At 36.4% G+C, this 12,795-nt stretch overlaps 2 protein-coding genes and 1 non-coding gene across 3 annotated transcripts in view; 1 reads left to right on the forward strand and 2 right to left on the reverse strand.

Moving 5' to 3' along the window:
- esyt3 (extended synaptotagmin-like protein 3) overlaps positions 1 to 5,059 on the reverse strand; it is an 11,900-nt gene extending 6,841 nt beyond the window's left edge. The window contains exons 1-7 of the mRNA XM_058786253.1: positions 4,275 to 5,059; positions 3,340 to 3,381; positions 3,090 to 3,224; positions 2,896 to 2,972; positions 2,691 to 2,760; positions 1,860 to 1,949; positions 1,666 to 1,721 (exon numbers count right to left, since the gene is read on the reverse strand). Of these exons, the coding sequence (XP_058642236.1) occupies positions 1,666 to 1,721; positions 1,860 to 1,949; positions 2,691 to 2,760; positions 2,896 to 2,972; positions 3,090 to 3,224; positions 3,340 to 3,381; positions 4,275 to 4,598 (794 nt within the window). The 5' untranslated portion in view covers positions 4,599 to 5,059. The remainder of the gene's footprint in view (positions 1 to 1,665; positions 1,722 to 1,859; positions 1,950 to 2,690; positions 2,761 to 2,895; positions 2,973 to 3,089; positions 3,225 to 3,339; positions 3,382 to 4,274) is intronic.
- A 967-nt stretch (positions 5,060 to 6,026) lies between these two features.
- On the reverse strand, positions 6,027 to 6,139 carry trnal-caa (transfer RNA leucine (anticodon CAA)). Its single transcript has 2 exons — positions 6,102 to 6,139; positions 6,027 to 6,072 (listed from the first exon to the last, which is right to left on the reverse strand). It is a non-coding gene; the product is annotated as a tRNA-Leu (tRNA).
- Positions 6,140 to 6,504: 365 nt separating this feature from the next.
- dhrs12 (dehydrogenase/reductase (SDR family) member 12) lies at positions 6,505 to 12,755 on the forward strand. Its single transcript, XM_058787510.1, has 10 exons — positions 6,505 to 6,664; positions 6,776 to 6,909; positions 7,139 to 7,221; positions 7,319 to 7,411; positions 7,758 to 7,839; positions 8,078 to 8,139; positions 10,367 to 10,471; positions 10,873 to 10,963; positions 11,075 to 11,212; positions 11,908 to 12,755. Exons 1-10 carry the CDS (start codon positions 6,609 to 6,611, stop codon positions 12,018 to 12,020), a joined length of 957 nt encoding a protein of 318 aa, XP_058643493.1. The 5' UTR covers positions 6,505 to 6,608; the 3' UTR covers positions 12,021 to 12,755.
- Positions 12,756 to 12,795: the final 40 nt, after the last annotated feature.

The raw sequence follows: 12,795 nt of genomic DNA on the forward strand, positions 1-12,795 counted from the left end.
GAGTAGTTTTATTTTGAGTAACTTTTACTTTACTACATTCTAAAGCATAAGATCGTACTTTTTACTTCACTACATTTCATAAAACAGGTCGTTACTCCTTATAATACATCACGTGCTACGAGACGCAGAAGCGGTGTCTGATTCATGAACAAACTGATTCTTTTCAATGAACCTGTTAAATCGGTTCGCAAATCGCAACAAACAATTAATTCACGAGTTGGAATGATCCGACTTCTCGAGTCGACAACTCACTGATTCAAATGATCCGTTTAGAGCGAGTCTCCAGTGAACTGAACTCACGAGAACCGGGAGATCTTGCGCGCGCACTGATGCTGCGAAAAGTAAATTACTAATATCGAATTTTAGGATTAATTATCGAAACTGAAAATAATATTTAGGTCAAAACTGTCAGTTGTTCATGAACCAAATCTGCCGTAAAGGGTGATCTGTTTAAACCCACTGAAATGCTTGAATGCAGACAGATCAGTGTCAGTGTCTATGTTTTAGGTCAAAAAACGAAACATTAAAATAACACAGATTAAATAAAATAACTCATGCACGTTCATATTCCTGCTGCTGTAACGTTAGCAGTTTTATTAACCCTATGTGACGTCTGTTTTTATATTGTTTATCAACAGTATACATTTTTATATTGTTTAGATCAACTAGCCGAGTAGACAGATATGAATGTTTATTCATAACCATGCTGAAAATAAGTAAATATTGTTAACTGATGCTAACTATCTAGCTAACAAGCTTGCTGGTGCTAAGTTGAGGAAATTTTTAGATATAAAGTCCAAATATTTTTATTCAACCACCTAGATAGATTACATCTGAGGGAAAAAGAAAGGATGTGATGTTCAGAACATGGTAACTACAGTAAGTGATGCCCTCTGGGGGCATTTGGCCAGGGGTGTTTTAACACCACAGTCAAGGTTTGTGAAGAAAAAAAATCATTATGAAAATATAATTATATTTTCCTAATGGCAGGTATTTTGAACAGTAGGAGTAGGATTATAAAAATGTGCTATATAAAATGTCTATATAAAATTGCAAAATAAATCTATCTATCAGTACATTTTTACTTAAGTACAGAAAAAAATTAGTACTTTTGTACTTTCACTCGAGTAAAATTGAAAAAGCAGTACATTTACTTTTACTGGAGTAATATTTTATAATACGCATCTGTACTTTTAAGTACTTAATTTGTGTACTTCGTCCACCACTGCACAAACTAATTCATCTTATTTCTAACTTGATGGAAAAATGACAGCTTTAATCTTTACTAGTCCTGTACTATTTATCCCTCCCTGTACAGGAGGCTTTCATGTTATACACATTTGTCTATATGTAAACTTGTATGACAATATTCCATGTCCTGAAGCAATTTTAAAGAAGTGTGGCTAGCTAGTTTGGTTTTTCCATTGTTTTGTTTAGCCCATCCAGCTTCAATGTGACTGAGTTGCTCTAGCTGATTACAAGGCTGACTGCTTGATAACAGACAATTTAAAACATAACTGACAAAAATAAGTTATTAAATAATGTGATAAACATACTTTGACCCTTATAAGATAGCATGTGCATTGATAAATACAACAAATGCGCATGGAACTTTCAACTGTTTATTGAGTCACAATCAAAAATAATTAAAATCTATGAACATACCTTAGTCCTGGACCATCCAAAAGATTAGTCATTCCAGTCCAATTGACTTGCAGAGCCTGGAAATTTAATTTAAAATGTTCTTTTTTTTAATTAATTAATGGTTGGATTAAACTAATTTTGAACTAATGAACTCATGATACTTTTTTTTTTTTTGTTTTTTAAACTAGCCAATTGCATGTAATGTCCATACTCACAGGTCGACGAATGAAGAACATGGTGACTCCACCTACAAGGGGTGACTGGCCAATCAGAGGCTCGAGAATTACACGTAGCATTCCCTGAAGCTGAAAGAAAAAATAAACACATTTATAGTTAGTTAATTGCTTCCATATTCAGTAACTTTTTTTAATACATTACGTTTGCTGTGCTGTGGGGACTCAGTAAAGGTCAGCAAGGCAAGGAAAGTTGATTCTTTCTTTTTTGGGAGGAAATTAATACAGCAACTTTTTTCAGCAGGGATGCATTACTCTGATTAAAAGTGACAGTAAAGACTTTTAGAATGTTACAAAAGATTTCCTTTTTAAAATAAATTCTGTTCTTTTGAATGTTCTGTTCATCAAAAAAATTCTAAAATAAATAAAAGTACCACTGTTTTCCATAACAAGATCTAGCAACTCAACTATTTTGTAACATTTGTAATAAGAAATGTTTCTTTAGCACCAAACAAACAAATTATAATAATTTCTGAAAGACCATGTGACACTGAAAACTAGAGTAATATCTGCAGAAAATTCAGCTTTGCCATCACAGAAATAAATTATATTTTAAATTAGTTAAAGAGAAAACAGTTATTTTAAATTGCAATAATACTTCACATTATTACTACTTTTATTGTATATTTGAGCAAATACTGTAAATACAGCCGTGGTGAGCATAAGTCTTTAAAGACTTCTCACAGACCCCAAACTTTTAAAAGGTAGTGTAAATCAAAAATGTGACCTTGCCTGACATAAAAGGCAACTCTTAAATTTCAACTGAAGAAAATCCCATCTATTAGCATTTAATTCAATTATTCCTTCACTAACCTGAAGGCCTTTGATGCCTACTTTGATGGCTGGTTTAACATCTGCATCAATGTCTACATCAGCATCATAACTACAGGAAATAAAAGGAAAAGAGAGCCTTAAAATATTTCAGGAAGATAAGGCAGCAAAACCATGCATTATATCAGTCAAATATGGGTTAGCAAGATAATCTGGTGTCAAAATGAAGTTTAATGTCATAGCTCACATAATGTTGAAGTCGAGGATGACCTCTCTTGTTTCCAGCTCATGTGTGTACACTCGTACCCCTGTGATAGTTGGAGCCTGAAATGCGAATACACAACTGTAAGCTTATGTATGACTGCTGAAATATTTATAATAATGGGCTAATACAGTCTATTGCCAGTTAGGGGCAACGAGCCTCAGATTACGGAATCGTACCTTCTGTCCCATGTGAACTTTAGTAAAGGCGAAGGTCTTCAGATGGGGGCTGGACGATCTTACAGATGGCTGAATGTTATCAACGAGAAGCTTTTCCATGTACATGCCAAAGAATGGCCATGCTTGCTGAAGAATCTACAACAAACAAGCACATTTATAGACATGCAATAACTCCCACAGGCAGACAAATTTATGAGATTTGCCAGCATATAACAGGTGCAAATCAACATTATATAGGCAGAAATCTTACCTTGTTGATCCAAGCAGCCTTCTCAACATCTGCAAAGTGAATCTATCAGAGAGATAAATTAATAAATAAAGAACAGAGACTAATAATGAACATTTCACCACAAAATCAACAAGTTCACTTGTTTAGTAATCAAAAACACTTGCGTGCAACTTGCTTAAATAAGAATTCATTTAACACATCAAATTCCACATAATTCTGTTTTCCTTTCAGCTTTTTATGAAATATGAATGAGATCAATCCCTAAAAAAAATTCAGAAGGTTCAAAGGGCAGTTTTAATTTTATTTTGTGGTGTCATGAATATCTGTGGCCTTGAATCTATTATATCTAAATCAATTCTGAAGATCAGATATGTGATATCACCCAGATATTTTACAGAGAAGACAATAATATCTCCTGTATTTGCCAGAAGAAAGATCGTCATACTGGTTTGGGATGACATAAGGGTGAGTAAATGATGGCAGAGTTTTCATTTTTAGGTAAACTGCCCCTTCGGGGTTAAACTGGAGTTTGCAAACATGGAAATCTTGGGAACTGTAGCAACATAAAATCAGGATACTATAAAATGGAACTTTACAGGTCCAATTAAATGGTTTTACAGCATAATCCATTTTATTTTTTTTTCAACTTTAGTAAAGGGTGTGTCAGATTCCTGTTTTAAAAAAGGGCTTGGTATTTTAATTAAAAAACTCAAGCTGACACCTTTGTCTGTAATGTTCCCAAAGCAACTCAACAAGAAGCCACACCTCTTAGTTCAATACCATCTAGTATTGTTTAGATGCTAAGTATGCATAGGCTATAAACAAGTACAGTACAGTATTTTCCCACCAACATAGTAATTAATGTACATCTTTACAACTAATTAAAATACATGTTGCACAGATCACTTAAACTAATATTATTGCAGGTCTGTGAAGCTTCCAAAAAGACCACCCACCCAAGCTGGCATGTTCAAGGCTTTGAGTTCAGTGCTGATCACGTCCTTCTCGTTTTCCAAAAAGTCAATGGCTGTATCGATCCTCTGATCTTTCCACTTGCGGTTGTTTTTCCACATGGTCCACATCAGCATGCTCAGAAGAATCCAGCTGATGCTGAGTCCGAGCGAGCCGGTCAGGTACACGGGATAGCACAGGACAATCGCTCTCGTCATGAACATCAGGAACTCCATGATCAACTGATTGACATCCTTTACACTGAGTCCCTCTGAATCTCCAGTAGTAGAGATGGGGGGCACTTGACCCTCACTGGCTGCAGCGCTCATTGTGACTCTGGAGCCTGGCTGCTGATTTGAAGGTATGAAGTAGGTACGTAGTAGAAGTAAGAGCGTGTGATTTCACATCAGAGACGCATCGCCTGTCGATCGTTGTACTGAGGTTGGTTTTCCTGGCTACCCGAGATCAAATCCAACCATCAGTTCGAAAGAGTAAACAAAAGATTTACCGAGACGCGCTCAGCATCCCTGGTGACCCGTCGCGTTCACTTCATCTCCATTAAACCAACTGTGATTTTGCAAGCTCTCTGTCAGTTTTGGCGAACTTCCGCGTTTCCCATCCATTGGAGTTTTACCTGCCAGCCTCGAAGCAGACACGCCTAAATTCCACCCTTTTCTGTGTGAGAAACAGTACGTTCGTTCGTGTAGTTGGCTAAGTTGACAGACAGGATCTGCCTCGAAACCAAACGACTGCATTTAAAGCGATCCAAAGCGATCTGTTCATGGAAGCTGGTGTAGCAGAGTGGCCGAGATTTATTGCAAGCCGATTTTTTCACTTGGATTAATTTAGTTTAAGTAGGCTACGATTTTAAAGAAACGTGCTTAAACAACAATAAGAAAAATAATCAAAAATCATTAAAATATAGTGTAATAACTTCAAACGTTTTTATTTTCTCTTAATTTATGCAAGAAAAATAATCCGCATTGGTTAATATCTATATTAAGGCTACTATATAGTTTAATATTTTCCTTTGAACGTAAAATATGTTGATATGTACACAATCCGAATTTTTTGTAGCTATTTATAGCAAAATATTTTGTAATTTAACTCACACCTTGAACACTATTTAAATATATATTTGGTAATAGTGGAAATTACAGCCATGTCATTTAGCCTATGATCGTGACCTGCTGAATGTTATAACATATATGCATTATTAGTAGGCTAGTAGTAATATTATTACGAAACACTTTCATTTTTCAAGATATTTATATGCAGTCAGATTTATTTGCCATTGTTTGTCTTGCGCCATCTCAAGGGGTTTCAAAGTCATTGCAGTCCAGAGCATCATTTTATCAGCTACTTTATGTACATAGTGATAAACTTACGGATAATAGCTTGACCTGTCTTGGTAGTGGAGTTGTAGGTTATTACTCATTATTTAAATTAGAAGACATTCACAAACATGACTACTTGTCTCTCAAAACTGATATAAAGAACTGGTGAGGAAAAAAGACCACTGATTGTATCACATGAAAGAGCATAATAAAAAGTGGAATTTGACACAATGGCAGTACAATGAGAGAGAAACTGACTTACATAAATTCTGATTCACTAAATTATAAAACACTATTTTTTACACTGACTTTTTTAACCTTGCCTTGTCTGTCCTGGCTACATTTTACAGTTTAAACCCCAATCAAATATATTTTACGTAGAAATGGAAACCCAGTTTTAATCAACTTCAAAAAATATCTTGTCAGAAGTGGGATTCGAACCCACGCCTCCATTCGGAGACCAGAAGACCCATGTTACACTGGGAAGGTTTGAACCTTGAGTCTGGCGCCTTAGACCACTCGGCCATCCTGACAACTAGAAACTCTAAGAAATTTTGCCGCTATCCATATTAATGAAAACGGTTAATCTTCTTTTCTTAAATGTTGTACTCGACAAAAACTTGCGCGACTGTTCAAATTTTGAAAAATACTTAGGTTGGTACATTTGACTTCCCTAAATAAAATACGACGCCAGTATATAGAATTCAAATCTAAATATTTCTGATTTTCATTTATGTTTTAGAAACTATTTCAAATAAGTGCACTGTATTAGCCAATTATTATAAGGTTTTCACTGAGAGAAGAATGTTTATCGTTTTATGAAGCGCGCAAGCGTAGCAAAGAGATTTGCGCATGCGTGTTATAATCTGCGTTTACAACACATTCAACATGTGATCTGTTATTAAACGCCACAGGGGCGTGGCTCTGATTTTCAACGTGCTAGTATGTTACACCACCACTCGCTCTCTTAAGACTTCAGTGAAAACGAGTGAAATTGTTACGATGTCTCTCTACCGAAACACAGTTTGGTTCCTGAAGGGTCTACAGGAATATACGAAGTAAGTCATCATCAATGTATTTTCATTTCAGCTAGCCTAACACTTTGATAAGCACAAACCATAAAGGGTTTCTGCAGTGCACCGCTTAAAATGTCGTTTAAACCTCATCAGGGGCGGTTATGAGGCAGCGGCGAGGCGCTTTAACGAGGCGGATCTGGAGGTGAATATGAGCGGCCGCTCGTTTATCATCACCGGAGCGAACAGCGGCATCGGTAAAGCCGCCGCCTGCGAAATCGCCAAAAGAGGTGAGAAAACATGGCTTTGTTAATTCAGAATAGAGACTTCTGGTTATAGTTTTTCCCTTAAATAACTGGTCAACTTGGAAGATCTTGTACATTCCATCAAAACCCAGTTATGACATTTAGGTTAAAGTTTAACCAACAAAAGGGACGCGACAGTGACTCCTACTGGCAAATGATGTGCAGTGCTGTTAAAAACAGCCATTCAAAGTTCATTCAAACAGTTTATCTTCAGGTGGGACAGTACATCTGCTGTGCAGAAATGAAGATCGTGCAAACGAGGCAAGAAAAGACATTGTGGAGCAAAGTAAAAATGAGGTATATTTTCAGAAGTACATTTATGTACTATGAAAATTATTTCACTTGCTTCTAGGACAGAAACAGTGAACTGAGTTTGTCTCTCATTTGCTTTCAGAATATCCATGTTCACCTAGTTGACATGTCCAACCCCAGGAAAGTGTGGGAGTTTGCTAGTGGATTCTCTCAGAAACACAATCTACATGTTCTGGTAAATATATCCCAGGTTTAAGTCATATCAACATATCAATAATAATAAGCTGAAACAAGCCAAGAGAGGCTGTGCGCAAAGTAAAATCACGGTAATGATTATTTCTGTTGTAAAGTGCGGGTAACTGCACTGATAAATTTGTTCAATCGATTGTATTAATTCCTCATTTAAAATTATTCTTAATAATTTAAAAAGAAACTGATATTTCATCTCTGCCCAAGTAATATAGCATGTACATTCATGTCTGTTTATGGTCATTTTACAACTGCTTTGGCTGTGACATACATTGTCATGGTTGTATTGTTCAGCCCTTTGTTTTTTATCTTCATGTGATCTATTACCGTAGATCAATAATGCAGGTTGCATGGTCAATCAGAGAGAACTGACAGAGGATGGCCTGGAGAAAAACTTTGCGACAAACACACTAGGTAGGAAAGTTAATTCATGTTTTTGTCTGATCTGATGTTATATGTTTTTTTCCAATATGGACAACAAAGCATGGGCTTTTACTGCACTAATTTAGTTTTGCCTGTTTTATACTATTGAGTTACAGAGGCCACTGGCCACCCCTGTGGTAGAGAATGTTTTTAGTGCCACCTCTTGAAATCAAGGGATAAGAAGAGATAAGAGCGACTAGTCGGCTCACTCATCTTGTGTGTTTTACAGGGACGTATATACTGACAACAGCGCTGTTTCCTACACTGAAGAAGTCAGAGAATCCCAGAGTGGTGAGTGTGAAGAAATGCATCCTAATGCATGGTTAATAACTGTTTCCAAACACATTTACACTCACGATGTTACCAGAAATGTGTGACTTAAAGGGATAGTTCACCAAAAAAAATTAAAATTCTGACTGGAAAAAAATTAAAATGTAAGACCTTTGTTCATCTTCGGAACACAAATTAAGATATTTTTGATGCTTCAGACAATTACGGTTGAACCACTGATGTCACATCGATTATATTAACGATGTCCTTACAACGTTTCTGGACCTTGATCATGGTAGGATCCTTGCTGTCTATGGGAGGGTCAGAGAGCTTTCAGATTTCATCAAAAAAAATCTTAATTTGTGTTCTGACGATGAACAAAGGTCTTACGGGTTTGGAACAGCTTGAGGGTAAATAATTAATGACATAATTTTCGTTTTTGGGTGAACTATCTGTAAGGTCCACGAATTTGGTCCAAGGACGGTATCCAATCGTGGATGAAGGTTTCCTGCATGTTCGGTCTTTTCAGCACGCAAAGTTATTACATTTAGGTTAACTTCAAATCTGACTCTATTTTATTAACTAACTCCATTTTAATTATGACCTCTAATTTAGATTGAAATGCCAATTGATTATTTGTTCATTTCTAATTATTATTATTATTATTATTATGACATTTGATTATTCTAGTTAACTCTTTGCCATTATTGTACTCGTTCATTCGGGTGCTCATGTCGCTCAAAGATATCGCTTCAGCCGTTAGCGTATCTTACGGTCACATTCTCATCAGTTTTGGTTATTAGACAGAGGTAATTGGCTAATAGTTTAGACGGCCGCTCCTATGCTTGCTCATTCTAAAAGTACCTTTAATTAACCCCCATAGATTTGTACACACTTGAATAAAGCAACATTATTTCTAGTCAGAGGTCACGATCACTACTACAGATATAAGCCGACCAACATTACTTTCCCTGATAGTAGCTTTAGTATGGTCATGCCATGGTTTCCCCATGTACACTTAGCTAGAATAATATTACAGTAAACAGAGGTTAGGCCCACCCTATCTAGGTTCGTCGAACAACATTCAGTTAACCTAAACGGAAATTCCCTTTTAGCCATTACAATCTAAGTACACTTGAACTAATACCAAGTGTTAGCCGGATCTCTAAAGATACAGTTGGTGTGCCCTATGCTCCATCTCAACTGAATCTTAGTCCATTACTAACCTGACACAGGAAATGCGGTAACAAGGATACAACGTGATCTACTAGAGTCAATAATTACAGAGTAAATCAGAATTAAAATCAAATGTAACAATTTATTATCAGTCAAGTAAATATGTATTATGCCAATTATACAGCCAATTCAAAGATACCGAATCAATACAAGACATCAAAGTCTCAAGGATGAATCTAAGAGTAAGATGCATATCTGACTTGAGAAAAATACATAATATGAAGCGCGCGAACACACTTCATATCATGGGCTCATTCCGGCTACAGAAGGCCCTGATCCTTTTGCAACACTTCCTTAAGTACCTCAGACCAAGACCAACATCCCCCGAGATGGAGATAGGAACTAACAATTGGAATTTGCATTGACTGAGTTAACACCTTTTGGGACAAAAGGTAATTTTGCATGGAAACCACTGGAAACTGACTCTACAGTATGCAAAATATCTCTAAACTCTTAGGATCTGTTTTTACTTTTTAGTTTACTTCTTATAAGAATGAGACCATTGTACCAGACGCCCTGAGACAATTCAAATGATACCAAACATGACTGTAAATATCACTTGCATTCATGTAGAACATTATATTCTACTATTGACCATTCTGAGCAGACTGAGTAGAAGGAAGGATGGGTGAAGGAATTTAAGAAGAAACAAATGGACAGAAGGGAAGTTTCCTGCACCTCCACTCTGTGGGGTGTCTCGAAGATGCCTGTGCATGTTTGTATTGTCTGTTTCTCAGGCGATCAAAGTATCTCAGGTTCTTTCATCCTTACATATCCATTTAAGTGACATGTTTATGAATGTTAAAACAGAACTTCCTCAAAACTATTATTGTTATTATTATTATTTTTAATTTTCATATTTTTTATTAGTAATGAAAGTTTAAGAGAAATTAAGGAAATTATTATTTTTTTTATTATTATTTTTGTATGTTAGTTTTATAAAGTTTTATTTTATTTTTATTGTTTTATTTTATAATTATTTTTATGAATTATATATTTTTTTTTATTACAGATCACTGTGTCATCTGGTGGGATGCTGGTCCAGAAGTTAAATGTAGAGGACCTTCAGTTTGAGAAAGGCTCTTTTGACGGCACCATGGCCTATGCACAGAACAAGGTACTACTATAAACTCACAATTTAAATCAGTAATAACTTTGCACTGCAGCTTGTATTTTATTTGTATTATATTGTTTGGCTTAAAAAATTCATTAACTACGAAGCATACAAAAATGTAGCCGTTATGATTTTGGTGGCTTACCAATCCAGTCCATCATTCACTGTTAAAATAATAGCACAATACAGTGGCACAGATTCCAGCAGCATCACCACTCTGCCTTTGTTACATTGAGCATTATAATTGCCATTGTGTTAAACATTTTGACACTCATGTAACCTGACTTACTGTCCTCATGTTTATGCAGAATTTTTTTTTTTTTTTTGTCAATTTAGCGTATTGTTTTTGATTGTCTTTAGTAAAGAATCTGGAGATATTCAGTGTTAACTGTGATCTTTCTCAGAGGCAACAGGTGACCATGACAGAGCAATGGGCAGCTCAGCACAAAGAAATTCACTTCTCGTCCATGCACCCAGGCTGGGCAGACACCCCAGGTGGGCAGCATGTGTGTGTGTGTAGTGTACATCAACTGCAAGGAAATATATTGTGGTACAGGAATCTTGCAGTCTCAGTCACAAAGATATTGTTTTGGGTTTCATCTACAGCGGTGCAGTCATCCATGCCAGATTTTCATGCAAAAATGAAGAATAAACTCCGTACTGAAGCTCAAGGTGCCGACACGGTGGTGTGGCTGGCCATATCAGATGCCGCCAGCAGACAGCCCAGCGGCCTCTTCTTTCAAGGTCAAGCAACTTTATGAAATGTGAAAACGTGCTTAAGTATTTGAACATGTCTCTGCATAGCAGACTAAGGGTGCTTTCACATTAGCACTTTTGGTGCGCACTTGGGATCGATTGACGTCAAAGTACAGTTAGTTTGGATGATGTGACCGCTGTCTTCCGAACTCGGGTGCGCACCAGCAAACCGTATCCGAGCAAACGTACCAAATCGTGAACCGCTATTAATGACGTATTATTTGATAAAATGTGTGTTTGTGTATGAGTTTCTCTCACTTTCCTGTCAAGCGTGACTGAAGCGCTGCAAGCAGAGAGCTGTATATCTCATTTCTGTTCGCTTTTAGCATTATTTATAGCATTCATAAGACAGACGTAAGTGCCGTTAAATACTGAAGCTTTGGAAACAAAACCAACTGTTCAAAAACATAAATATATTAAAGTGAGGAGAGCAATGTTATAGATTTTGTTATTCCCCTGCACCGTCGTTACTAAGCAACGGGGTAAAGAGCTGCTGGCTTGATGACGCAAACGAACCGCGGTTCAGACACAAATAAAATAATATGAACGCAGTCCAGGGGAGGAGGGAATAATCGAAATCTGGTTTGGACCAGGCAATCGAACCAAGTGTGAAAGCACCCTAAAGCTCTCTTTAACACGTAACTGAACTTTGACCTCTGTTTTTCAAACTGATTCATCTGCAGACAGACAAGCGGTTTCTACGCATCTGCCTCTGGCCTCCTCCAGGTCTTCTCCAGCTGAAGACCAGAAGCTGATGAGCAAGCTGGAGGAGCTCGCTGTGAAATTCAAGTCTTAATTGGTTGGAGCAGCAGCCAAATTCAAAGAATCCATCATTCCAAACACAGACTGTGATATTCATTTTCAATAACAGTGAGAATTGCAGAGATGTGAAAAGCTCATGAATACTGTAACAAAACGGCTAACCAAAGCAACCTGAAATGTTTCAAATATTTCACACCTATCGTCTGTTCTTTGAACAAATACACTCCTAAGCATTTTTATTATACTAGTTTGAGGCAAGAAACTAGTACATCCACTTTTTGCAATGGCAGTTTTTTGAGTTTCTGGATTTTTAAGTAAAATGACATCTGTGGTTAACATTACGCAAATGTTCTGCGTTAATTGTTTACAGTCTTACCTCTAACATGAATGCTGAAGCTGCTGTGCTAAATGAGTAGAACAACCTCAAGGAATTGTGTTTGCATGCTTGATGAATCAGACAACTGTTGCAGTAAGTAAATAGCAGATTATTTTATTCATAAAACTAAAACTGCTATTCCAAAAAAAAAAAAAAAAAACTGACATCAAGACTCAGCTGTCTGAGAACATGCAATGCAGCACTACCTATAACTCATATTCAAATTAAACAAATAAATGTGAAAATAAATATGAAGAAATATTCTAGACCTGCTCCTTATATACACTTACAAATGAGTTTGTAGTTAACTAGGCAGTTATTAACTAAAAATTACTTTTTATTTTTGTCAATTTGTTACGACTGACATTCTTAATTAAAGATAATAATGAACAATTAATCTCTCCGTCTCAATCTTTTAGGGAAGTCATTATTA

This window comes from Onychostoma macrolepis, chromosome 09 (assembly GCF_012432095.1).
Source record: "Onychostoma macrolepis isolate SWU-2019 chromosome 09, ASM1243209v1, whole genome shotgun sequence".
In the NCBI taxonomy this organism is placed as follows: domain Eukaryota; kingdom Metazoa; phylum Chordata; class Actinopteri; order Cypriniformes; family Cyprinidae; genus Onychostoma; species Onychostoma macrolepis.